Genomic DNA, 26,745 nt, shown 5'->3' with positions numbered 1-26,745 from the left:
CAGCTGAAAGCCATTTTCTTTCCATAGAAATAATTCTGTAACACCCACTAATAAATAAATTGCCTGAGGACTTGCATATTGTACAAGTGAATGCAGACAAGCAGCCACAGCTTATGAAATGTTTAAAGGTGCGCTTTATATTTTTGGTACTACTTCTGAGAAAGGATCAAGAAAAAATTAAAAGGCAGATTTAATGAAAGCATGTATGGTTCTTACACATTCCAAATTCAAGTTTTGGAATTTAAGTAATATCTTGCCTGAAACTGAAGGCTGCCTGGTTAATCTAATTATTCATGAAACTGCAGGAATACCCTTTACTATAGTTTTTAATAATGTCATAATTTCCTCTCTGCCATGTATCTGTACTTAACCTATAGCTCTATTAGTTTCTTCTTCTTAGGTCATATCCTCCCAAACACTGTTATTGCAGGTGGATTGTTGTCCCACCTTTAAGTGTTAAGTTTACAGATAGTCTGCAAAACAACCAGGCTAAAAATAATTTTGTACAATAATTCCTATTCCAGACAGTAAAATGTAGAGGCCACCTACTAATCTGTGTCAGTTGGTAGTATAGTAAAATAAAGAAAGCTGTACAATTCAGTAACAGACCACCCTTACCTGCTTAGGGACCGTGTTGCAAGTGTCTTCCCACACAAATTGCCATGAATGCTAGCTAAGATAAAGGGCCAAGAGTAGCGGAATACAAAGACTGCATGCATGAATAAAGAGCTAGGCAATGAAAGCCTCTGAAACATAGAAAGCATCCATGAAAAACCTTGTTTCTGGACAATGCAAGGGCAAAACATCTGTTCGTTAACTGCTAAACTCAAAGATGTAGGTTGCTATCTTTTTATTCAGAAGATGCAAATACTTACTATTAGCAATAAAGTAACACTCCAAATGTAATGCTTTACTAATTGACTGAAACTCCAGCCCAATCGCTTATGGAGTATTTCCATTAAAATTATACAGAGGAGTGTTGATCAGGCAAACAGTGACAGAATTATTACCTCTAAAGTTAATTGCCTACAGAGATGATCATGCATCATGCATAGCTTCCAGAAGCTCACCAAAAAGGGAATTACTTGAGACAGCAACTCTGAAGCATGAAACAACAGCCATGCCTTTTGAGATACTGCTTAGGGGGAGAAACCAAATCCATCTCACAGCCAAGGGAAGCTGAAAATTACACATCTCTGTTCTTGTAGTTCAGAAAACAAGAGACCAAAATAAATGGAAGCACATCATTATTGTAGGTCCGTTTGGCACCTCAGACTACTGAAGGATGCCAGACAACATGTGTTGAACAGTTGAGACTTGCAAAAGAAATCACAGGGACAAGCCAAGACAGCTGTGGGAAATGCATTCCACTGAGCAGAGAAAGATGTAGTATTTGACTATCTTCTAGTAAGCACTAGCTGTTCCCATGGTTTCTAATTAGATGAAAGTACAAGCATACACAGACAGTGGGAGGAAAAATTACAGCTAATCCAAAAGATATAAAAGGCTTTCCTTCAATTCTGCCAAAATCACAGGACAAACTACCTAATCTCAAGACATCAGTGAAAATGTGTCAAATAGAGATACTCGCTCTCATGCATTTTCCAGTGAGGCACTGTGAAGTTTTTAAGAAAAACATAAACCTCATACACAACCCTCACTAGACATCATAATTAAGTTACAGACAACCAGAATATGCAGTGAAATGATTTTACATTCCAGGTGCAAGCCACTAGTTCAGGAAGTCTAAAACACTGGGGTTTTGAAGTAGAGAGAATATAAAAAGGAGGGCTTGCTTCAGTAAGTGCCTTGCTGTTACTCTTTTCTTAAGCAGTTGTTACAGTCTGCTATCAGAAAAAGAATGTATGTCTAACTGGTTATTTTGTTTCACCTACTAGTCCCCTCTTAACATCTTCACAAGTATTTTACTTCACCCTGAAAGTGTGCACCAAGCAGAAGGATACTATGTAAGGACACAAATACACATACATATTTTTTTCCTAATTAAAAGCTATGTAGATGCTCAGAAACACTATTGAGAGATCGTGCATTGTATGTGCTAGGTGTAAGCCACCCCCAAACAACTGTCAGTACATGCTTACTTACCCAGGATTCCACATTCATGTTTTCAATGGCTAATATATAATTTTCCAAATATTTTTAAAGTTACCTTGATATAAGAAAGTGCATCAAACATTTCTTCAATTTGCTCTGAAGACTGAACAGCAGAAGAAACTGGATGTGAAGAATTCAATGAATCCTTCATCATAGCCTTGAAAATTAAATTAAGGAAATCTTCATCCTAAAAGAGAAACATCTATAAGTGTCTAAGACACTAAAACATACACGGTAAGCAGAATAATAAAAGTTGTCTCTGCTTTCCTCTTCCATTGGTCTAACATGCCATTGCTTGCCTTCCTGCCAATGGAGGCAGCAAAAACGTTGTCAGGGTAGCATTTGTAAAATCTACTTTTTCCCTGCCGCATTTTAGCAGTGGAACTTCACTCCTGAGTTTCCATCACTGTCCAGATCCCTAAGGTCCTCTCTCAGGAAACTTCATCATTAGCACTAGGGTAAATAAATGTACCTACTAAATAAGTATGTACCAAATTTCAGATTTTGCTCATCAATGTTTTCAGATAATTTACAGGAGGCAGGGAATACAAAAGCATGGCTTCTTTCATATGCTTTAATATTAAAGCATTAAGTCCTGGGAAATTACTCACTATAGTGATGTTTGTATGAATGTAAACACCACCTTATCTAGTGATCCTAGTACCAAAGTATCTTCGTTGTTTTCTTCTAGAATGAAGATACATGAATTTAATACATTGTTACCAGAACAAGACAACACCAAACACTGAAAAGCAGCTGATTGTACTGGTATTTATCCGTTTCATTTCATGAAGACTTGAGCAAACAATTCTGCGTACAGTTTCCTCTATACAGTACAGTTCAAAAAGAAAATAAAAAGGTAAGATCTGTGTATGGTACAACGAAGACACCCTTTAAAACTAAAAATTTTAAAGCTATTCTTCTTGAATGCAGAAGTCCTGAGTGATTTTTTATTTTTTTTAATTTTTTTATTTTTTTTAATTTTTTTTTAACCAAAACACATTTTGGCATCACCACGTGGTGAAATGAGATGTTGGTGAAGGCACCTTGACAGGCACCTTTCAGAATTAAGTATACAGGTGTTAGATATGTCCTTGTCAAAACACTAGACTAGTTTTGTGTCCTCCCTTCACTACATACACACTCAACAAGCAGAATAGCTATACAAATACACTTTCAGTGGCCATCAAACTCAACAACCAAGCTAGGCCAAATTAAAAACTTTTTAAACACCCATCTCCAAGAAAGAATTCTACCGAACAAAGTTAGCAACCCAAGTTTCTTAATGCAGTAACAAGGGTGAATGAAGAACTCAAAACCTGCTGTCAGAATGCTGAGAAAAACGCAATCCAGCAAGCAGGAAACAGTCAGTATATGTCAGGTTTTTAATTCCACAACTGATGCAAATCACAAACACTCCTCGAAGGTGGTTCCAGAGCCCAGGTATCTCCTCTCCTAGGAAATACCCTTACCCAGGATGCAAAATTAGTCTGTTCACTGCCCCCTCCATTTAGTTCCACCATTCTTTGTTTCATTGCCTGTATTCAGTGACAGGGATGCTTTACAGCAGTAGCTCCTATCCCTTTCTTGGAAAGATCAAGCTTGAATCCTTCATGTTTTCCAGAGTTTGAAAAACTAGGTCACTCAGTACCTCAGTGAACTTTAAATGACCACTAGCTTATTATACCAAATATATTCCATCCTTCAGCCATATGTGTAAAGAGAAGTACGGAGCTGCGGTTTGTACTATCAGAGTAACTCAGTGCTATCAGAGTCCATTGGGTGCAACCATATGATACTTATATATCAGGTCCCCTGATTTGTGAATCCCAAACAGATCCAAGCACAAGCAAATACCACGATAATGGAAAGAATGGAGTTACTCCAGGCATATTTAGTAGCCTAAAGCTCTGATGATTCCTAAGTCTACTAGAAGCACACAAACTTGGTCAATGTGCCTGGACTTTCTGTATAAAGATTTTAAGTTATTTGATATATAGACATCTACACCTTTTAACAACTGCTGTTTTGCACAGAATGCTTTAACCTACACAAACCACAAAGACTGCATGTAGACTACTAGAAAATAAAAATAAAAGATCCACAAAAGCAAGCACCCTCCCCAAAGCCCCCCCCAAAACCACTTCCAGCATAATGGAAGTCCCAAAGTAGAGGAGATACAGTATAATCCTAATGGTGCCCAAAGTGAATTTCAATGTAAGTTTATAAGTATCAGTCCTTTATGGGCAGTATTAAAAATTAGAACTTAGCAAAGGTACAGTAAGTGTAGTTACATAAAATACTTACCGAATGTAGTTCTGGAAAAATCTCCTCCATAGCAAAGTACTCCATGAAAGTGGCAAATCCCTCATTCAGCCAGAGATCATTCCACCATTCCATAGTTACTAGATTGCCAAACCACTACAAAAGGCCAAAACCATCATTCTTTTTCAGATATAAAATCAAATTAGTACAGTAACACTCCATCCATCTTCAGCTTTATCACATGACAAGATCAAGTTCAGTCCAAACCAGGGTAATGCTATTGCATGAACAATTCCCTAAGTACATCAATGACAGAGTTGCACTCTGCCTGTCGTACTGGAGAAAATATACCTGCAGGTATTCTGAACAGATACAATGCACTACCCAGTCATAGTGAGAGCACGGGTGAATTTAAAGACAGAATTACGTTTAAAAAAAGCCCAAAGACAACTAACCCCAAACAAACAAAAACCCCCACCACATTTAAACAATGACCTCCCCGGTGTAGTACCTGATGGGCAAGCTCATGTGCTATCACTGCAGTTATTGACCTTTTATCCCTTGCTGAAGAAGTATTACTGTCAAACAAGAGTGCTGTTTCTCGAAAGGTGATCAAACCCCAGTTTTCCATTGCACCGGACTGAAAATCAGGAATTGCTACCAGATCTGGAAAAAATTCCAAAGAAGCTTTTGAAAACTAGTTAAAGCAATTCTGTATTTCAAATCTACTTATTCTATTATATATAACCCCTAAACCCCCCATTATTTAAATCCTGTGGTGTGAACACATGCTCACATCTCAGGCACAGAAGCTCCATAGATTTATAGCCATGTTTCTCTAGCAGCACTGTTACACAAACAACTTAAATCACTACACAGACACTGCACGTATATCTTGCATGCACAAAAGTGACAAGCAAATGGGGCTGCCTCTACAAGAAATAGTGTCTTAGAAGACTGCATTTCATTGTATTTCCATACTAATACATGCAGAGAACTCAGACTGCAGATTCTGCACTGGTGAACATGGCTTACAGACTGAGAATTCTGTATCTCTCTACCAAGGCCCATCATGTTAAATTTATACTAACCATGTCTTTAATATTATGTACAAGTACAAGCAATCTGGTGTCAAAAGCTCAGAAAAGCTTTCCAGCTTGGGAATCACTTAATTCTCATACCCAGTCAAACATTTAATGATTATTTTTTCAATAATTTTTGCAGAACATTATTTCACATGGTTTATGCTGTCTTTTTTTTTTTTTTAAGCACATCTTTTCAGAATGAAAGTTCCTCTGCATTTCTCAGAATTGAATAGGGCTTCTTCTTCTGTTTAAAAAAAGATCAATAGAACTTACCTAATTTTTCCAGAGGGTAGTTTATTAAAAAGTATCTTTGATAAAATTCCAGAAGTTTCACAGCTGTGTTTAAGGCATACCCAGCTTGGTTTAGATGCTCTGGTACGGCATACACAGACACCTAGTCCAAAGAGAGAAAAAAAAAATTTAAAACATCTAGCTACAAAAGCTTTAGAAGTAAAAGAGGAGCTGGCAGAAGTTTCTGAAACAGATAGGGCATGGTTTTGGTATTAGCTGCAAATTTTAAGCTCAAAACCAAAACATAAAAGCACCACAGGATCTTCTGGCATTGAGAAAAATCTCATTGCATTATGAACCCAAAGCAATTTTACTTCAACTGTAAACTATTTTATAACATTAATGACAATAAACTTACTATGTGTGAACTCAGCTCAAATTCTTTGAATCTTCCAGTCACTAATTGCCAGAAGCATTCTGAGAATGTATTTTGTGGAAAATGTCATTATATGCCTCCTTCTTACAGTCTCCCTTGGCCTACCAGACACCGTTGGCAACAGAAAGCCCACTAGCTGGACTCTGGCCTTACTTGGTATGGCCGTTCTTATGGTTTCTCTCTTTAAGCTGGCAATTACTCATACATTGCTAGATCCCTTGTGCTTGGTGCTTTCTAAAGGTCTGCTGGACTTCCCTAGCTTAGCCAAATCTTGCTTGGTGGTCAGAATAAAGGGGAAGCACAGTAAGAACAACTTCCCTTAGAATATGTCACTCGGACTTTTTCTCCTCTCTTACATGCCTCTGCTATGAAGTACTTCTGAAGTACTGACAACCCATGCAAGTTAGTTTCACTGTTACAAACAAAGCGAAGCACACCACATAGATAGTTGCTTCCATCTCTCTGCAAACATGAAACATTTAGTATACTGATCAGGTTTCAACCTGGTAAAGACCTTGCCACATGTTTTTATCAGAATACAGTTCAAATATAGATGTGAATAGTAGCCACAGGGGAAAAAATAAAAAAAGGAAGTAGTGGTCTGTCCTTGTTTTGGCTGGGACAGAGTTAATTTTCTTCCTAGTAGCTGGTATAGTGTTGTGGTTTGGATTTAGTTGTTGCTAAGCAGTGATCATACTAAGTCAAAGACTTTTTGCCAGCGAGGAGGCTGGAGAAGCACAAGAAGTTGGGAGGGGACAAGGCCAGGACAGCTGATCCAAACCGGCCAAAGGGATATTCCACACCATATAACATCATGCTCTGTCTACAAACTGTCGGAAAGCTGGTCAAGGGCTGCTGATCGGGAACTGGCTGGGCATCAGTTAGCTAGTGGTGAGCAATTGCATTGTGCATCACTTTTTTTATATATTCTTATTCTTATCATAATCATTATTATTGTTGTTGTTGTTGTTATTGTTATTGTTGTTGTTATTATTATTATTATTATCATCCTTTTCTGTCCCATTAAAATGTCCTTACCTCAGCCCACAAGTTTTCTCACTTTTACTCTTCCAGTTCTCTCACCCACCCCACTGGGGGTGGGGGGAGTAAGCAAGTGACTGTATGATGTGTGATGCTTAGTTGCTGGCGGGGCTTAAACCATGCCGTGGTCTAACTTTTCAGGTTAGACCAAACAGTCTGTCCTATTCAGCTATAACTAGTAATACTTGTCCACATCAAGCTGGTTGGCTTGGGAGGGGTGAAGAAAAACTTAAAATGGAACAAACATACCAGACTCCCAGTAGTTTCCTTACTGATGTTTTTCAAGTCTGCAACAACAAAGGCTACTAGGTAGGTGCTCATCTTCAAACTCACAAAAAACTCATCCTGAACAATTCCTTTTGTTACAGGAGTAGTGGCTTTCTACAGGTAAAAGGAAAACATTGTTATTAATGCAGACAAAAGAACACTAAGACATGCAAGGAATCAATGTTAAATCAAAGAATCACTTCACACTAAGAACAGTTTATAAGCAAGCTTGCAGAACATCTTTATATTTTGGTTATGTTTCAGTGGTATAGAAGATATTCACAAGCTGCTCATGGTGTAACAAAACTTAAGGAGACACGGGTCATTTATGCCTACATACCTAAAAGCTATTTATCAAGATTTAATTTACCAGACAACTGCATTGTTGGAGAAACCATCAATCTAATATAGTTCACACTTAAACCTCCAGTATAATCCAAAGTCAACATACAGATTAGCATTAATTCAAGACAGCTTTAGGCTATTTCAGAGACACAGTTCAGCATAACCTACTAAAAATACTGGTATTGCATGAGCTAAACATTTGCGTCTTCCCAGAAGGCTCCTCAAAACTAGGTGTCCAGGCATACTCATTATTTTAGAAGAACAGAACGAAAAACTCCTTACACCCTTATAAAACAAAAGAGATTGCATTTCAAAAAGCAAAGAGAACCTAAGGTTTCAGTTAGTTCAAAGTAAAAACCTGCCCAGCTCACACAGACTGCCAAAGTAACTGTCTGCTCAGTCTTCTGACATGAGATACCATGGTGTATCTTAAATTAGTTTTAGTGCACAAGTTTTTACTTAGTATAGTCCTGGAAAAGGCATGTGTATAGTCTTTCACAAACATAAATTATACAAAGAACACAGCAAAATGGTTAAAAGCGCTCTAGTACAGAATAGTAAAGGTCTGAAGACAGGGATTGCAGTTCATGTGCCTTGCAAAACTTCATTAAATACATTTGTTTCCAGAAACCATTAACACTTAAAGAACAACAATAACTCCAGTTTTAGACAAGATCATTTCAAAACAAAAAATGCTTTAACATTTAACTGCCACTGAAAATTTAACTGTCAGTGTTAAAGAGGAATACAGTTTTAAGCCTGAAGAGATAATCAATATAACCATCTGATCTGACCACTGTATATGAACAGAATGCCATCACTGAATTTCCCTTTAATATGAGCTTCATCTTCATAAAGAGGTGACGTATTTCAGAAAACCTACTGTGGCTGCAGATAAAACGGTTCAAAAATCAGTTATCCTAAATTAAAAAAACAAAAACAAAAAACAACAAACAAAACTACAAAAGAAAACACCACAGGCCTAACACACACACAGTTTATTTCTAGCCTTGTGTGTCAGCTACTATATATTGGCATATTAGCAATGTACATGCTAGTTGAGAAGGCCTGTTTCTGAGACCTCTTGCTCATGTAGGTATTTATAGAAAATGACGATGTTCAGATTTAACCTTCTGATATATAAACTGAAAAGTCTCTCTATTCAACACAGCTTGTTTCCAAGACCTACAGTTATTACAGAAGAATCTGCTCTGCTTGCTTTCCTAACAGGGATTTAAGGGTTTATTTTCAGAAGCAAGTGTACCCTAGTAATGAACTCACCAATGCAAATACACTTCTATACAACATGATCCCCTTACTCATTTTTCATCTTTCTTTCTTTAGGTGTATAAGAATCAACGCACTGGCCTGTACATACTGCACTGGGGACTCACACCACCTAACAGAATACCTAACCCAGGCTAAGTCTAAAGTGTAACAACTCAGCATGTGCGAGAACACTTGTAAGATTAAGGACAATAAATCTTAAATAAATCCCAAAAACATGCCAATTAAAAGAAGCTTTGCATATAAAAATGGGTACCATTACAAAAGAACTCACTGATACAAAAAATGCTGTTAAAGTAGAATAATTTTTCACCGAAACTCTTGTGTGTATTTGTACAGTCACAAAAATAAGGATTTTATTGTAATTCATATGTGCAAGTTATATTGACAAACTACAAAACCCAAAGGAACTGCTGCTAAGCCCATTAACAGACTGCATGTTCGAATCTCCTACAACAACAAAAGAGGAATTACACAGTATCAGATTATCAGGGTATAACATTGGAGGACAAAACAAAAGAAAATTATATTATTTGCAGTATAAACACATATAAATAACTATCTTGGAAGTACTTCCCATTAGCAAAACTTGCTTTGTATGTTCTTATGCCTTCTTAATAAATTCTAAATAAACCTGACCTGTTGTTTTGACACAAGAACATGCATTTGATCCCAAGCACTAAACATACGACCTCAATGCTTTCAATGTCTTTTTTTGTATTATCTTTATTCCACATATGGAAGTTTTCTCAAATCTGTATCAATCATACAGATGAAGTAACAGCCAATTTTTAAAACAGAGATGGAAACAACAAAAAATGCAGATGAAATTAAAATGCTTTTAGACACATTGTCACTATAACAAGCTCAGTAAGCGTTACAAAGAGAAAAAGAGTGGACAAACAGTAAGTTCAGTGAAAAGGGTCAGATACCAAGAATAAACGCAGCAAGACAGAGAAGGTGGGTTAAAAAGCAGAGAACCAGGTGATGGAAAAGCCTGAGCAGATAGGGAGGAAGGAAAATTCTCAGCCTGAAGGAAGCAGGACCTTCTTCTGTCTATGGCATCTATAGGTAACTGAGCAGAAGACATGTAGTATGCAAGGCAGCAGTGGAAGAAGCAGATCTGCAAGTAATTCAAGTGGTATGGCAAGCAGCAGGAATTTAAACACCAAAAATAGATACAAGAGAGGCATCACATCATTTAAAAGGGAATTCACTATGCTGGAGTGTATGAGTCATTAGAAGAACAATTCTGTGTAGAGAAAGATGGGTAGGAGAAAGATGTTTTTTTCTATGCAGTACAGGAGCAGCCAAACAGTATATCTCTAATGTGACAATCAGGGAAAATTCATAGCACCGATGTTGAAGGTGATACCAATGTGCAATACCAACTCATTTTTCACTGCAAATAGAATGGGTACAAGGTCACATCTCACAAATGTTCATTTCTCAAATGGCTTCCTATCTCCTTGGAAAATGAGCAATACAGCAAATGCTGCTCTGCAGCAAGAAAGGCTAGAAACTTAAATGTAAATGGGTCCTAAAGTAATGAGGAAGAAAGAGATGCATTAATGACCTTATAGTAAAGGCAGCTCATCACTGTTTTCTCCATGCGGATGATTCCTCATTGTGCATACACGTCAAGTACACAACATTAGTGTCCACAGAGCACCAAAAGATCTACCAGATGCTTTGCAACATCACTTGGAGCTGAGCAGGGCCAGATGGGATGGGGAGCAGCTCCTTCCTAAGCACAGAACCCCACACGCTCTGAAGGTCTGCCAATGCAAGGCAGAAGTTAGGGGAAGATCCAAGACTAAGGCAAGTAACAATCTGCCTTTTGCAGATTTAATTTACACGTCCTGAGGTGTGAGTGTCAGCTATTTCCAGACTAATTACAGGAAGATTGTCTAGCAACAAATAATAAGTTGTTAAACAAGAAATACAGAGTTGCCCGTTCAGGCATGTTGGCTGGACCAGTTAAGTCACAATTCTTGACAACACAGAGCTTGAGCTCTAACTAGTTTCTCTACAGATTCTCTCAGGAAAGCTGAAAAGCCTGCTCTTACCTACCGACACTCACTGTCCACTGCATCAAGTGAACCACTTGCATAATTTGCCAGAAGACACAATGTGAAATCTCAGTCTTGCCCAATGCCACAAACACGTGGCAGTTTCCCAAATGTCTTCTTCCTGTCCATGCAAAGTTGCATAAACATCTTGCACAAAAGACATGAAATCTGAGTGAAATCACAGAAAAAAGTAAGGAAGGTGATGGAGGAGCTAGATTAAATGGCTCAACAAAGCAGTTACTGAAGAAGGCAGCTTGGAGATGCTGTACAACCACATATGGCAGGGGAAAACAAAGGAAGTAGATATGCCTGCCTGCTACTGTGAGGGCTCTAGCTTATTCTTCTGGAGAAGTCTATCACCACAATGGTAATAATAAAGACATAATAAAGGAAAGTAGGCAGGTATTGCTACCAAAATAGTAGCACCTAGCACCCAGGAAACACCCTTCTTGCTCTTGAATTGTCCTTACCATTTTCCTTCAATAGCCAGCCACAAATGACAGTGAAAAAGAGTTGATCGTTATTTTGCCGTCACTCTATCTGCCAATTGTTATCTGCCAAGCTGGCAACCAAGATGCTAGATACCAGAGGTATACCAGTTAATTCTTTCTCAACTAACAGAGATGAAAATTATCAAAGAAAATCCTTTCCCATCTTCTTTATAATGATGTCATCAGAGATGAGCAAAAGAACATACAGGCTACATCAGCATTACAGTAGCAGTAAACAGTCTATAGTAGTGTGTGCAAGAGGAAGAGCTGAAAACAAAAATACTCTTAGTCTCTCTGAGAACCAACCAGCGTCCTTCAGAGTACCCATCATCTATGGAAGGTACATGGAAGAACAGAATAGACTTCTAGCAACTATGTGCTATTAGTTCAGCAATGTCTGCTGTACATATGCAGCAATGGTAAACCATAGTTTACTTTTTCTGCTTGAAGAACTATGGAAGCTGTTGAAAGTTGCCTTAGCCACTTGTCTAACTCCTATCAGAGGAAAGTGAGTGAGCACTATTTCTTGTTTACATAAAACAGGAGAGTTGTCCAGCAGTCTGTTTCTTAATTCAGTGAAGAAAAGAGCAGCAAATAAAGTGCTCTTAGGCCTGGACATAAACTAAAGTGCTGCAACCCTGTTAAAAGTAATGGTTGAGAATTACCACAAATACAGGAACATAAACACTCATGCACTGTGAAAAAGATATTTCACAAGGTTGCAGTTATGAGCCTGGTTTTGAAAAACAAGGTAGCTACATCAGCACCTGAGCTTTTGACAACACCTGGAACCCAAACTGCACAGTTTACATGTGTCCCCCCTTTTTTCATTATTAGTTAAATCAATGTCAGTATTAATAAGTTTCTGTTGGGTGACAAATGGTGGCAATGTTTTGATGAAAGAGGACCTAGTTCAGACAGACTAGGCAGTAAATTAGTCTTGCTGGTCTGCCTAAATGAATTAGGCTTCTATAAAGGTTTCTCCAAAGGCTTACTGACATAAAGCATCACCACAAAATTCAGATATGCTCTTACAAGATTTTGTCTGAAAAGATCCATGTGAAGGAACTTCAGATTCCTCATTCATATTCTGGGGTTGCCTCTGTATTCATAGAATCATAAAATCACTTAGGTTGGAAAAGACCTTTAATATCATCAAGTCCAACCATTAACCCAGGACTGCCAAGTCCATCACTAAACCATGTCCCTAAGCATTCCACCACCTCCTTCAGCAGCCTGTTCCAATGATTGACCACCCTTTCAGTGAGGAAATTTTTCCTAATATCTGATCTAAAGCTCCTCTGGCATAACTTGAGGCTGCTTCCTCTTGTCCTGTTGTTTGTTGCCTGGGAGAAGAGACCTAACCCCACCTGCCTGCAGCCTCCTCTCAGGCAGCTGTAGAGAGCAGTAAGGTCCCCCCTCAGCCTCCTTTTCTCCAAACTAAATAGCCTCAGTTCCCTCAGTTGCTCCTCACAAGACTTGTGCTCCAGACCCTTCACCAGCTTCATTGCCCTTCTCAGGACACGCTCCAGCACCTCTACATCCCTCTTGAACTGAGGGGCCCAAACGTGAACACAGCATTCGAGGTGCAGCCTCACCAGTGCCAAGTACAGGGGGACAATCACTTCCCCTGTCCTGCTGGCCACACCATTTCTGATACAAGCCAGGATGCTGTTGGCCTTCTTGGCCACCTGGGCACACTGCTGGCTCACGTTCAGCTGGCTGCCAACTAGCACCCCCAGGCCCTTTTCTGCCAGGCACTTTCCAGCCACTCTGCCCCAGCCTGTAGCGCTGTGTGGGGCTGGTGTGACCCAGGCGGAGGACCCAGCACTGAGCCTGATTGAACCTCAGCCCATTGGTCTAACCTGTCCAGCTCCCTCTGCAGAGCCTTCCTGCCCTCCAGCAGATGAATACTCCCCACCAACTTGGTGCTGTCTGCAAACTGACTGAGGGTGCGCTAGATCCCCTTGTTCAGATCATCAGTAAAGATATTAAATAAGACCGGCCCCAGTACTGAGCCCTGGGGAGCACTGTTTATGAGCGGTCACCAGCTGGATGTAACCCCATTACTACCACTCTTTAGGCTCCACCATCCAGCTAGCTTTTTATCCACTGTAAAGCAGGTGTCCAAACCATGAGCAGTCAGTTTATGCAGGAGGATGCTGTGGGAGGTGCTGCCAAAACTTTACTAAGGTCCGGGTAGACAACATACACAGTCCTTCCCTCATCCACTAGGTGGGTCATCTTGTCATAGAAGGAGATCAGATTCATCAAGCGGAACCTGCTTTTCATAAACCCATGCTGGCTGGCCCTTGGTTGCCCTGTATGTCCTGCATGATGACACTCAGAATGATCTGCTCCATAACCCTCAGGATGATCTGCTCCAAAATACTCCCTGGCACCGAGTCCGACTGACAGGCCTGTAGTTCCCCAGATCCTCCTTCCTGCCCTCCTTGTAGATGGGTGTCACACTGGGTAACCTCCAGTCTTCTGGGACCTCCCCAGTTAGCCAGGACCATTGATAAATGATGGACAGTGGCCTGGTGAGGTCCTCCACCAGCTCCCTCAGTACCGTCAGGTGGATCACACCTGGTCCCATAGATTTGTGCATGTCTAAGTGGAGCAGCAGGTCACTGATGGCTTCCTCCTGGACTGTGGGGACTTCATTCTGCTCCTTCTCATCCCCATCTTCCAGCTCAGAGGGCTGAGTACCCAGAGGGAAGGTGCTCTTACTAGTAAAGACTGAGACAAAGAAACAGCCTAAAAAATCACACACCTTTGTTTAGGCTCAAAAGGACATCCTTCAAGATCAGGCATATCTTTCACAGAGACTGCTGCTAGTTACACAAGACTAATGATAAAGATATTCCAGTAGCCCACACGTGTGCAGTATCAACAAACAGAAAAGAAAAAGTAAATCTTATGCCAACAACAAAACTCCTGCAAAATAATGCTTCATTTACATTCAACAGGAACCCCTCCCACAGCCATTCAACTGGCCCTACAATAATATACTACACTGTGTAGTGCATTGGACAGGTGTTTTCTCTATGAAGTTACATAGTTCAAGTCTTTGAGGAAGAGACAGTTATGTTATAAAGTCATACAGTTCATAGCTTATGTGCTCAAGTCAATTCCCTGGACATTAATGCAACAAAAACACAATGCAAAGCACTGAAGCAGATTACCTAGGCAGCAGCTCTACTAAAATTCCTCTACAAAAGCAGGTACCTTTGGCATATTTGACAGAGTGGAAAGTTTCTCATCTCTTTTGATCTTGATTAAAAAAGTAGCTTTAAATGCTGGTTCATCAAAGCATGGAAAAGCAGACCTTGCTGCCAGAGGTTCAAACTGAGTTGCTGCAAACCACCTAATGGGAAGAGTAGAAAAAAGCAAATTAAGAATTACGAAAAAGATAAACCTCAGTTTATTTATAATAGAACAGTTATTCTACCCCCAAACCTTGTCACAGCCTGTTATGGGACTAGCTTTCTGCATGGTAGATGACAGCATTTGTGCAGTTAGAATAAATGTGTACAGGAATGAAGCTGAGTTAATTAACATTGATAATATTCAGCTGTGGGCTGGTTTCAGGGGCGGCAGGTTGGCTGACGTGGATAAGGTGCAGCTGTGGCTGGTTCCTGCTGAGTGGTTAAATAGCTCTAAGGGGCATGGAAGGGGAGCAGCCAATGAAGAGAGACCTGGAAGAAGCAAAGGGGGAGAGGAAGAGAGACCTGGATGAGGAGAGACAAAGAGAAGGCAGTAAAGGGACTGACATGAAGAGTATGAAGAAACAGCACGAAGAGTAGATGGACCTTTGAGACCTTGTGGGGGATTGGTGGCTGTGCCAGGGCAAGGTGTGCTAGCTACTTATTGAAGTTAACCTGGTACGTGATGGTAAAAGACCTTGTTACAGCTGGCTAGTTTTAAGAGTGCTGTGACATAAATGTTTCATTAACTAAAGGGGGTTTTAACCCCCAAAAAATGTATTTATTTGAGGACTAATCTGCTTGACTGGTTTTTGTCTTCTTAACAAAGAAGAATACACCTGGAATAATACAGATAGAGAACAATCACCAAAATATAAGCCAGCAAGAGGGAGAACAAAAACAAGATTAAATTACATTTGTCAGCATGACCACTGAATAAGAGTTTTGAAACCTCTGCAGCAAATAGGACTACAAGGAAGCTTTTTTCCATCTCATTGACATGCCTCCTCCTGCAGATGCTCCCACAGTTCATCTAACCGCACACTTCTCCCTTTGCCTGCTAGTAGATGGATTCTGTGGAAGTTCATGCACCATCTTGTCTCTAATTCAACAGCTAGGACTTCTCAGAGATGTATGCTTCTTCTCCAGTATTCTGATACTAGCTAGCCACAGAAATTACATCTTTTCCTAGAGGGCACCTCTGACTTATATTCTGCTCCTGCAAGACAACCCTGGGAGCTCAACAAGAAGTCTGCCAATTTAAGTCTTGTATTTACTGGAGCTAATCAGTGGAGAGAACAGTGGTTCACAGTTTTGTTTGTTTTGGATTTTGGGGTTTATTTTTGTTAACCTACTGCCAAGCTTTCCACTAGTTTTGGGGATTTTTCTTTTCTTTTGTACTTTTTTGGTCCTACAACTTTTCTAAGGAGGCACAGTGCTGACAATTTATAAGATTAACCTCCACGCCTGCTTTCATCTTATTATTCTTCTCTTCCCCCTGACGGACAATCTTGAAGATGGTGCAGTAAGTTTCTTTTTCTTTTTTTCTTCACTCCAAGATTTTACAGAAGAAAAACAAAGAACAATTCTGCATAAAAATACAAAAAAGGCCCACGGTTTTTTGTTGGGGGTTTTTTTGTTTGTCTTTTAAATTTGCACCTGGCAACAGTGAGTTATTTTGCTGTTTGGTGATTTTTATGTTTTTGTGGCAATATAACACATTTTCAAAAGAAAATAAATTTTCTTGCAAAAGCAGCTTGATAGTTTGAGTGTTATACAGAAAATGCAATAACAACAGAGGTTGTTGAAGTAGCCCGCATTTGTAAAACAGCTGACATTAAGCATACAGACGCAAAGCCCCTGGACATAGAAGAGTCAGGGAAGGCAATGGAAATGATGATATCAGCATGGAGTTATCTGAAAAAGATTTACTGAAAAGCATACATGTTAAGGCATGTGCTACATCCTGTTCCTGAACAAAATCAGGTAACACTGGACTGAAGGGGGACGAAAACTCAAGAACTTACTGACAGATCATCTCTTTCCTCTTTGAATACTTATACATTCTCTTTCTACTACAGTAAATAGAAGAAGAAAACAAAGCTTCAGCTACATAAGGAGAGGAAAAAACATGGAAATTCAAAAAGGGGCTGATCATTCAAGTGATTTTTGCCTTCTAAATTTACTACATTCTTATTCCCATTTATTAGATGGTAAAGCATGTCTTTAATGTCTGTGATAAGCTACTTAGCTCTATTTCATCTTGTGGTCATGTTCTTCTGATGTAATCTACAACCTTTGTGATTCTTCATTATCCAAAGCATTCCACAACAGAGACAAATTACAGGGTTTTTGCTATGACGATTGAATTCTGAAGCTTATCAGCAGTTTCCCAAGTGGCAATAGATTCTCTCCAATGATAATGCAAACACTGAAACATTTTAGTATAAGCTCAGGAACAACCCTTTCAAAAAAGGTTTATCAACAGCACTTTACCTGGGTGATCTGAACAGTCATCTATCTACATTTGCACCCTAGTAAAATACACACACCTTCATCAGAGATGCAGGCCAACTGAAACAGATCAGCAATCCTTTAACCCAAATTTATTTCTTAGAATTCTTGATCACTTTAAGAAAGCCCCTTGGACTACTTCACATGAAGACCAACAGGAACACATGGGAGTAAAGAGGAGAAAGGTCAGTTGCTGACCAATTCATGAACGCACTAAGTGTTCTGCAGTTCATCTGAATGTGCCAGGTTTTGCATATATTTGAAAACAACTATTGCAGCTAACTTGTTTTCTTGTACACTTCAGCACTACATCATAGACCCACTGGGATCTAGATAAAGAGAGCTTCAAAGCCAAATTGTGAGCAAACTTTAGAAAAATAAATGAGTTTTGGTTTAGTTGTCTGTTGTTAACACTTAGAGAGGCCTGCTAAATCTGAAACAAAATATTCTAAGTTTTTGTTTAAAGAATAGAACAGAAATACATCTTTCTTATGGTACACAGCTCCCTAACTGTCTATGAAATAATCTTTACACTAAGCATCTTGTTTTGTTTAATTTTTTTTAAAGATGAGCAATAATTGAGGAACTTAAATAATATTAGCAGTGTGTAGATACCATAGCTCACTGCAGAGAGAAAAATTATGACCAAGTTTGCCACGCTTCTGTTTTATTCTTCAAGGAGTCTCACTGAAAAAGTTTGCAACAGCTCAATGAAGGGTCTGGTTTTAAGTAACTGAAATTAAATACCATCTCAGCATGATCCTCTTCTCAGAGAATACTTTCAAGTCTATGTTGTCTATTTGTAAATGTTTGGGTTGGTGGTGCAAATTCTAAGTCCTGCCATCCCCTTTCAGGAAACAAAATCTGCTTATTAATATTTTGGGAATTTATATAAAAACTCTCTGTTGCAAAGATTTGTAACACTGATAACACTGATTTTTCTTGCTTTTTCCTTTACATCTCATTTCAGGGTTTTTTTTTTCAATCTTTAGATCTTAGCAGTTCTTCACACAAGCTGTGTTTTATGCTTTTACTGTATTTAGCAGTTGTTTTGTGGGTCTTTCAAATGTCAGCTGGTCCTGGACTGACCCATACTGCTTTTCCTGTCTTTTGTTTATTACAGTGCTCTGTTTCTAGAAAACCTGCATGGATAATTACATGTTCAACAAAGGCATGAACACTCTTAAGTACATGACCAGTATAAGGTCCAATTGAACCAGGTGGTGGTGGGTGGTAATTTCATTAATTTTCTTGGTAAAAAGCACTGATTTACCCTTTTTAAAAATGAGTGTGATATTTCCCTTTTCTCCAGTCACTGGGGACTTCTGACTGTCATGACTTTACAATTGAAAGAAGCTTGCCAACTACATCTGTTGGTTCCCTTAAGACTGTGGGGTGCATCTCACTGGATTTCATGGACTTCTGTATGTTCAGGTTCCTCAGATGACGTTAAACATGATCTTCTCTTACAATAGTGGGACTTTGTTCCCCCTGTCCCTGCCTTGAGACTCAAGAGATGTGGGAAGAATTTCCAAAGAGAGAAAGTAAACATTAAAAAACCAAAAACGGACACTGTAACTACCTACAACCACTATACTGCACTACATTTAACTGATGGAAAGGCTGTCATCACTTAATGAGCTCATCCGTGAAAGACATTTTTCAGGTAGGTTAATTGTGAAACTAAAGGTCAATTTCACTCAATAAGAATCAGTTGCACAAAACATCCAATAGAAGAAGAAACCCCTGTTATTTCTATAATCAAAGCACAATCTAGAAGTAAAAGAAGAGAGAAGCTGCATTTGTGGGCATACCTTTGCTCAGAATTCTCATCCTTGTAAGAAATTTTGTAAAAACCATAATAAGTATCTGATAAATTAGATGAATATTCTATGTTGATAGTATAATTCTGTCCTACAAGGAGAGCCTCAGGAGCCATGACAGCAATCTGGTCATACAGTGGATACTCCAGGAATTCAACTGGCTTTGCTTGGTGCCCTGCTGCTGAAGTAATGGTTGCCTTGGTGATATTAAGTCCTGAGCTGTGAAGTACAATCTTCCAAGTTACCTGAACGATGTTAACCACTATCTTTACAGAGCCTGCAAATTTCAGAGTAGTTAGGTTTGGCTGCAAGACAAGATCATAATGCAGCGGTACAACATCAGTAGGAAGTCTAATATTTGCCCATGGGAATAGTTTTCCATTGGTTGCCAAAGGGTATATTAGTTCCATTGTATGATTTTTTTTATGGCAGCCTTCTTTGGTAAAGGTACATTTGGGAAGAAGATATATCACCATTATTAATGAAATTGCAATCACAAGAACAACTGTGCAAACCACCATGGTCCTCGTAGAGGGCACCAAACATGATCCATTTGGATTTTGTCTATAGACAGACATGTTATTCCGGAGACCCGAGCTTCTGTTCATGAAGGACATCCCCAGCAATTTTGCTGATGACTCATAATCCTCTTCATCATCGTCCATTTCATGTTCTCCAAGGCCACGCACCAAGAGCCGGGAGCTCCTTGGTTCATATTCCACTTCATCAGGCTCCAGGGGATGTAAACAAGGCTCTTTTGCCAAGTCAACCACATCAGGCTCTTCTTCAAACATACTGTTTTCAATCATATTCCTGGGCAACTGAATTCGATCTGAAAAAGAAAAGATCATATGTTACATGATAAACAAAAGGCATGATTATAATACCTCAAAGATAGTTTACTGAATTACAGAATGGGAAACACTTATAAGCACATACAATCAAGAGCCCTTCAACATTCTCTCTCAGGTTTGTTTCCAGAAAACATTTCTGTGCTTTTCTGCCTACTCTAATTTTTCGTTCAATATCTTCAAAAGGATGCTTCCATTGCACATGCTCAATCCTATGTCTTGCACTGTAACTGGGGATCAGCAATATCACTGCATAGTGCTCCCAGTTCATTGATTTCAGTGTCTTGGCTATATTTCCTCTACCCCAGTAAACTACATTTGTACTCAACTACATTAGTTAAGACAGAATATCCTTTATGTTTCAGGGTAAACCACAGGCAGCCAATACAGTCCTAGAGGTGTTTCTGAATATTCTAGTTACTGAGCTCTTTAATAGGGGAGAAAATATGCTAATGTGCTGGCAGCTACACAAATAAAATATCCATTTGACATTTTCAAACTTGATTTTTCACACACACCCCAAAAAAGATAAAAAAATATTTCTCATATAATAATAATGGCAGTATAAAAAAATATCATTCCAATTGACATATTTATTTAAGAGCTAACCCATGTTTCAAGCAACCCTTGAAACATTCCATGCAGGTAAGAAGTTAAATCACTGCCAGTCAAGACTCTTTGTCTCCATAAAATCTGTCCTTAATAGATCACTGAACATAAAAGAACTGAAATTCATGCCAACTTTAAAAAGCATCAAATACTCTCATATTCTACATGCAGTTACATTTTAATCAAAACTTCTGGTCATGTCTGTAAGTGTTTATGTAAAAGGTTGTCTTTCAGGTAACTGGCTCAGTGGAAAGTGGACAAAAATAAAACTTTTCAAAAGAGGTATATACAGGGAATGGGACATGGATACCCAAAAGTAGCTGACTTAGAAGTAAGGAGCTTTTTTTCACACTGTATTTAATCCAAAGCACCATAAAAAAAACATAGGAAGGATGTCAACTGGCTTTTGTTAGGACACCACACAGCTGTCTAGAAAACAAAACAATTCAAATGGAAAAGCCATCTATATGGAGATCTCTCTCCCCAAGAGATCCTATTACCAAATTTTTAGGGCCTTTAAATTACAGTTAATTTCAATAGTCCCCTGTCACAGCTTCTGTCTAAGAGACAAGTCAAAACTTCTGCCCAGCTGCAACACTTCAGAAATGAAACTAATCTCTTTCAGACATGAAGGTCTACTGCTAACTGATCAATAATCACATCATGCCTCTACCCTCCACATTCTATGTGTTCAGAACGAGGAAGATAAGTTTTTATTTGGATCTAAATGTACCGAAAAGTAGGTTGACTTTTATTAAAGTTCTGACAAGAATGTACATTTTGCCAATCTATGTACAGCCTAGAATATCAGTGTTCATATAACACATTACTGATTTTATCTATATTGCTAAGGTTCCATCCAAGAACTGAGGATAATATTATACAGAAATAAATTATAGAAATAATTTCAGGAATATAACTATATATCATGGCTTGATAGGACTTAAAATGCTAAAACAGATTAATGGAAGATTAATTACTGTGAGGGTAAGGATGTATGGTTTCGTATTAGCCTCTTTTTTCCATTTTTTTTTTTTTTAATGTCAGGTTTCTATATGGCTGAACTTCTCAAAGGTGAAAGTAAAACTTCATAAAGAAAAGATGGCAAGAATCTTTTCAAGTCAGATACACCAACCTCAACATTTACTCCAAAATGTATCAAGACTTCCTGTTTCAAGGCCACAAACTCAGGTATCTAGTATCAGCAGCTGTACCACTGAAAAGGATGGAGCAAGAATCCTTATTGTAGCCCACATTCTATTATGCTTTTCTCTTTGTGTGGTATCTGTGTTTTAAACCTCTAATGATACTTGTCTGCCACTTATTTCAAAGTTACACTGACAGACTATTCAGATACCTTCCAAACAAATAATAGCTTCATAAATCAGCACCTTGCATCTCCAACAAAAAAATACTGCATTACTTTAAAACAGATCAATCTTGGAACATTTCTCTGCAAAGGTCTAAAAATAAGAAAAAAGAAAATAAAAAATCCTACCCCACAAAAATAAGCCAGGAAGAGGAAGGTGCACTGGTCAATCTCAACAAGCAATATGGAGATGGATGAAAGCAGGGAGTTTGCTGGAATTTGGATGTACCTGCTCACCCTTTGTCCCACTGTAAACATCCTGCTCTGACTAGTAATAGGATCATAGGGTCATAAGACCTGAGGTTGGAAGTGACTTCAGGAGGTCACCTACTCCAACCTTCAGACAAAAGCACCTTCTAAAGCTGTCCTTACGGCATTTCCCAGCACGATGCTCTTGTTCCAGCCTTCAGGCTGTGGCTGCAATTCAACGGTCCAGCACTATGGTCTCTACATTAGAGCATGTGCACTCATACATCAGGTTGGAGGTTTCACACAGTAAAGAAAGAGGATAGAAAGCTAAGTTGCAAGTGAAAACATACAGGCAAATTAGTGGAGAAAAAAACGGAAAGACAAAGTACCGTGCAACAGAAGCTCTTTTGTAATTTCTCCACCCAAGAATAGTTTATCAAGAACTCACTAAACTACTTCTAGCAGAGATTCTTGCTGATTACTCCCTCAGCTGGTTGCTTTCTAAATCTGCTTGCTAGCTTTAAGCAGATTTGTAAACAGACTAAAGACCAAATTTCTTCAAGTCCCAACACAATCCCACCCCAAAACAACCAGCAGCTGGTGGAAGATACCCAAATCAATATCTGCTATGTAGAAAAGGCAGGTATTCAGACTCACATCTTAACCACTCCAAAAGGTAGCAGCCATTCAGTACACAGCTCCAACCCCAGCCATGGCATGTGCTGCTGCATGGCCAGCAAAAGAGGTAGAAGACAGGGGAGGCACTGTAGAGGGAAGGAGGAGAAAGATAAAGAGCATAAATCTAGCAGAAAGTAGGCTTCATCAGCTCTGCTGCTTATAGAACAGTCTGCTTTTTCAAGAGCTTATTCTCTAGCAAGTTTCTTCTAAAGCCAACTATCTTAAATTTTTCAAAATTACATGCAGGCACTAATAACTCTTCTAGTCAAAAAGAATTCTACAAAAAAATCTCGGACTGAAACTAAGACAGAAAATCTAAACCAGAAGTTAATTTCAAAGCAATTCACAGTTTTAACACCTAAGAGACATTCATTTCTAGGAAGACAACAGTTAAAACGAATTTCTGCAAAGGTATTTGTGAAAATTGGAAGCAATCAAAGTCTTGATTGTTCTGCAGTGCTGAAAATCTGTAAGATCAGAACTTTACTGAAGGTCAAGGGCATCACCAGCCTACTATTCACCACTGGAAAGCACACAAAGCATCAAAAGGTTACTGGAGTTATATATGCTGACATATGCATTCACAAAAGCATAAAGTCAGGCTACTTTTGGAGAGGAACCATGGCAAACATGTTTAAAGCTTTTACACTCAGGTAAACTCTGGACTATTTGCTTCATGCTGGTTCACTGCAATTTATAACAGGATAGTGCGAGTCATCAATCATATGAATTGAACTCATATGACCTTTCATTTTTTAACCCATAAGCTGCTACATAAAGTATGATCTAAAAAACCCATAGGATGAACAGAAAAAGGTATTCTCAAACTGAAACAAGCCATAAGGAATAAGCAGCAGCCTGAGGAACATGACTGCAAACATCACATTTCACTGTCATCTTTCACATCAAGTATGGCAAAGAGGCAAACATTCCCATTATAAAACATACTAAAAGCACGTGAATTTCAGATATTCAAACAGATTAATTCAGGTTCCAAATATGATGCAGGAAAAATCAGCATAAATTCAAGACTAGGGAACTTTAACCTGTAAAGAAGCTGCATGCTTCCAGTGAACTACCACTGCCATGCCTGAGGCTGCAGGTACATGACAGGCGTTTGTGGTCAGACTAGTCCACAGTTAAGGAAGTACTGATCTGAGCTGCTAAAATGCACTATAAAAATGATCTGTCATCAGACATGGAAATTTAAATCTAAATCTTTACTAAATATAAGCTTAGTGTGACAGTGGCAAGAAGGTAAAAAAAAAAAGTCATGGGGCTGAGTCTTGTTGCTCCCTAATTAGCACTAATGAAATGACATTAAACTCTTAAAGCTTAAACACACCCAAGTAAAAGTGATTTTACACAATTTTATCACAAATTTTTAACTGAAAACTAGAGATTTTCAATGTCTTCTTCAATATGTGATCTATTACCACATCTAGCAGAGAACAATGAGAATACTCACAGTCTAGAAACAATCCTGAGAAGAGATTTCAGGTTAAAAACTGAAAGTGCTAGACTAATCCAGAAATCCAATCCTCCTAATACTGCAAAGCTGAAGGAAGGCAGACATTTTGTCAATGTTGTAGTTTTTGAAGAAGTTTCTTTACGGCTGCCTCCTGCAATGCAGATGCCCAAAAAACTCATCACAGTATTCAGAGCCATAACAAACCCAGTCTGCTGTTTTCTGGAAAGAGGACAGAATGCTTAGACATGAAATTCAAATGCAGTTTAGAACAGTACAGAACCATGCTGTAGGTACTGCACCCTTTGCTAATGTGAACAGCATAGTCATACCCAGGTGGTAAAAAGTGGCATGACTTAAGGGCACCAAGCTAAACAGAAGAAGGTCCCTTACCTTGTTGCTACAAGACATACATCTTGCACTTCTCCACCCTTTCACAAATCAGTTCTTTAACTTACAAAGCAACTTTACTACAATACTCAAGTTCAGTATAAAACATGATCATGCAGGGACAATCAGGGGCTGCAGTAAAACTGTCTAGAATTTGCTCCAAGTATTTGTTTTGTCTGAAGAGCTCCATTCCCATTAACGAGAATGTAAGCTTTCTCCTGAAGTGTAAACGCCTCCGGCAACACCATGTACTGAATATCAGTATATCCAGCAATTAAGTATCTTACGATGTTTTGGTTTTGGAAGCCATCACAAATATTCTGTAGAATAAAGAAAGTCATTATTCCTGTATTTTTCAGAGTCAGCATCTTCCTATAATGCTGTTGATACCTCTTTATAATGTTAAAAGTATGTACTTTTCCCTTGCACAAAAAATCAGTCATCTCTTGGCTCTGAGGACTCATGTCTGGGTATTCTATCTCAGAACTGAAATCTTAACACTCAAAATTATTATATGAATCTTAGCCATTCCTCAAGTTCATTCTTTTTTAAAATATATCCAGAAAATGCCCAAAGGCAACTGTTCTATTTTCAACTTTCCGTATTCTAATTAAGAGGTTAAAATTAAAAACCTGAATAATTTTAACCAAATGAATCCTGTTGGTAGGGTCACACAGACTGTTGCCACTTTCTGAGGCTGAAGATCAGCACATTCTCATCTTTAAATAATGATCAGGTATCACACAGTATTTTAACTGAAAAAAATGTTAAAAGAATTACAGTAACACATCCCATTTTGTAGCAACCGAACCCCTACTGCTGAGATAAGCACAGGAAACTTTCTGTTACCCTGGAATAACCCAGAAACTAAACAACTATTGGGTTGCATATTGTCACAGACCAGCAGATGCAGCAAAACCCAAGGCCAGAACAAACAGCCCTGCATAAAGCGTGCCTACTAGCTGGAGTGAAAAATGATTCCTCCAGAACGTAAATTATTTCGGCTGCATTTAAGTAATGGGGTAAAGCGTGCAGAGTTACTGCTACCCAAAAATAAACATTTACTAATGTGTTGACGTGTTTTGTGCCTGGTCTGTCAGGATAGAACACAGAAAAACTATGAACAAAGTACTTGTTTTGCTACTTGACTTGCTACCAAGCAACTCACGGATACTATGTCAAAGAATAATTCTGTCCAATGATTTCAGGAGTAGCTACAGGTGTTTAATAATGGTGTTACTTATTCAGAGCCATAATAGTGGTTTACATACCTAACTTTTATGGCCGAATTTGAAACCATTGCCCTTTTCTTAGCAAAAGCAGCTGAGACTGACCAAACAGCAAATTCCACAGAAAAACTGCATGGATTTTGTTCCTACTAAAGACTGGTTGCATTTGCTAAAACAAATCAACAGATTAAAAAGCAACTTCAAGTGTGGTTTTTTTTCCTCTTAAAGAGCTATTTTGTGTTCATGTACCTGTCTAAATGCCACCTTTTCTAGAAGTAGTGGTGAAACGCAAGATTTCAGCACAGATAGTAAGCTTAGAACATGGGATTTCTAATACATGAATAAAACTGCTACCATGATGGTAAAGTGAGTTTGAGAAAAAGATGCCATCAGGAGAAAATTCAGTGCCACACAGTATAACATCAAAACAGCAAAGGCTCCACTACTCCTTAAGCCTCAGAAAACTAGTCTTACTCTCATAAGTTTTAGTGAACAGCATAAAGCTATTTGTTTACAGGACTCCAAGAAAAGATTTGAAGTATTTACAAGTGCTTGCAAATACACTGTGTGGCAGGTAAGCACGCTTCAAGTGGGCAGATGTATTGTCATAAAAATAGTAAGATTGGTTATAGTACATGGAATCTGATCTTCTCTCCGTTATTTGGACTTTGGCACTAGTAACAAATGAAAGGAATGTGATAGTGAAAGCTAAAGCAGGTCACTGACATATAGCCACGGATACAAAGACTGAACAAACGCTACTGCGCTCTAAGTTATTTAA

At 38.7% G+C, this 26,745-nt stretch overlaps 1 protein-coding gene across 3 annotated transcripts in view; it reads right to left on the bottom strand.

The window, feature by feature from the left end:
• Positions 1-26,745, bottom strand: part of LNPEP (leucyl and cystinyl aminopeptidase) — a 67,169-nt gene that overhangs the window by 17,944 nt on the left and 22,480 nt on the right. For 2 of the 3 annotated variants that reach the window (XM_055698999.1, XM_055699001.1), the window contains exons 2-8: positions 19,173-20,013; positions 14,867-15,005; positions 7,423-7,554; positions 5,739-5,859; positions 4,892-5,046; positions 4,423-4,536; positions 2,171-2,302 (exon numbers count right to left, since the gene is read on the bottom strand). In XM_055698999.1, coding sequence (XP_055554974.1) covers positions 2,171-2,302; positions 4,423-4,536; positions 4,892-5,046; positions 5,739-5,859; positions 7,423-7,554; positions 14,867-15,005; positions 19,173-20,013 — 1,634 coding nt within the window. Of the gene's footprint in view, positions 1-2,170; positions 2,303-4,422; positions 4,537-4,891; positions 5,047-5,738; positions 5,860-7,422; positions 7,555-14,866; positions 15,006-19,172; positions 20,014-22,856; positions 22,964-26,745 lie in introns of all 3 variants that reach the window. The other variant, XM_055699002.1, reaches the window with a different exon arrangement.

The sequence above is a fragment of the Falco cherrug genome, chromosome Z (assembly GCF_023634085.1).
Source record: "Falco cherrug isolate bFalChe1 chromosome Z, bFalChe1.pri, whole genome shotgun sequence".
NCBI classification, from domain to species: Eukaryota; Metazoa; Chordata; class Aves; order Falconiformes; family Falconidae; genus Falco; species Falco cherrug.
The sequence above is the reverse complement of the archived record's forward strand: the minus strand, read 5'-3'. Positions and strand labels throughout refer to the sequence as shown.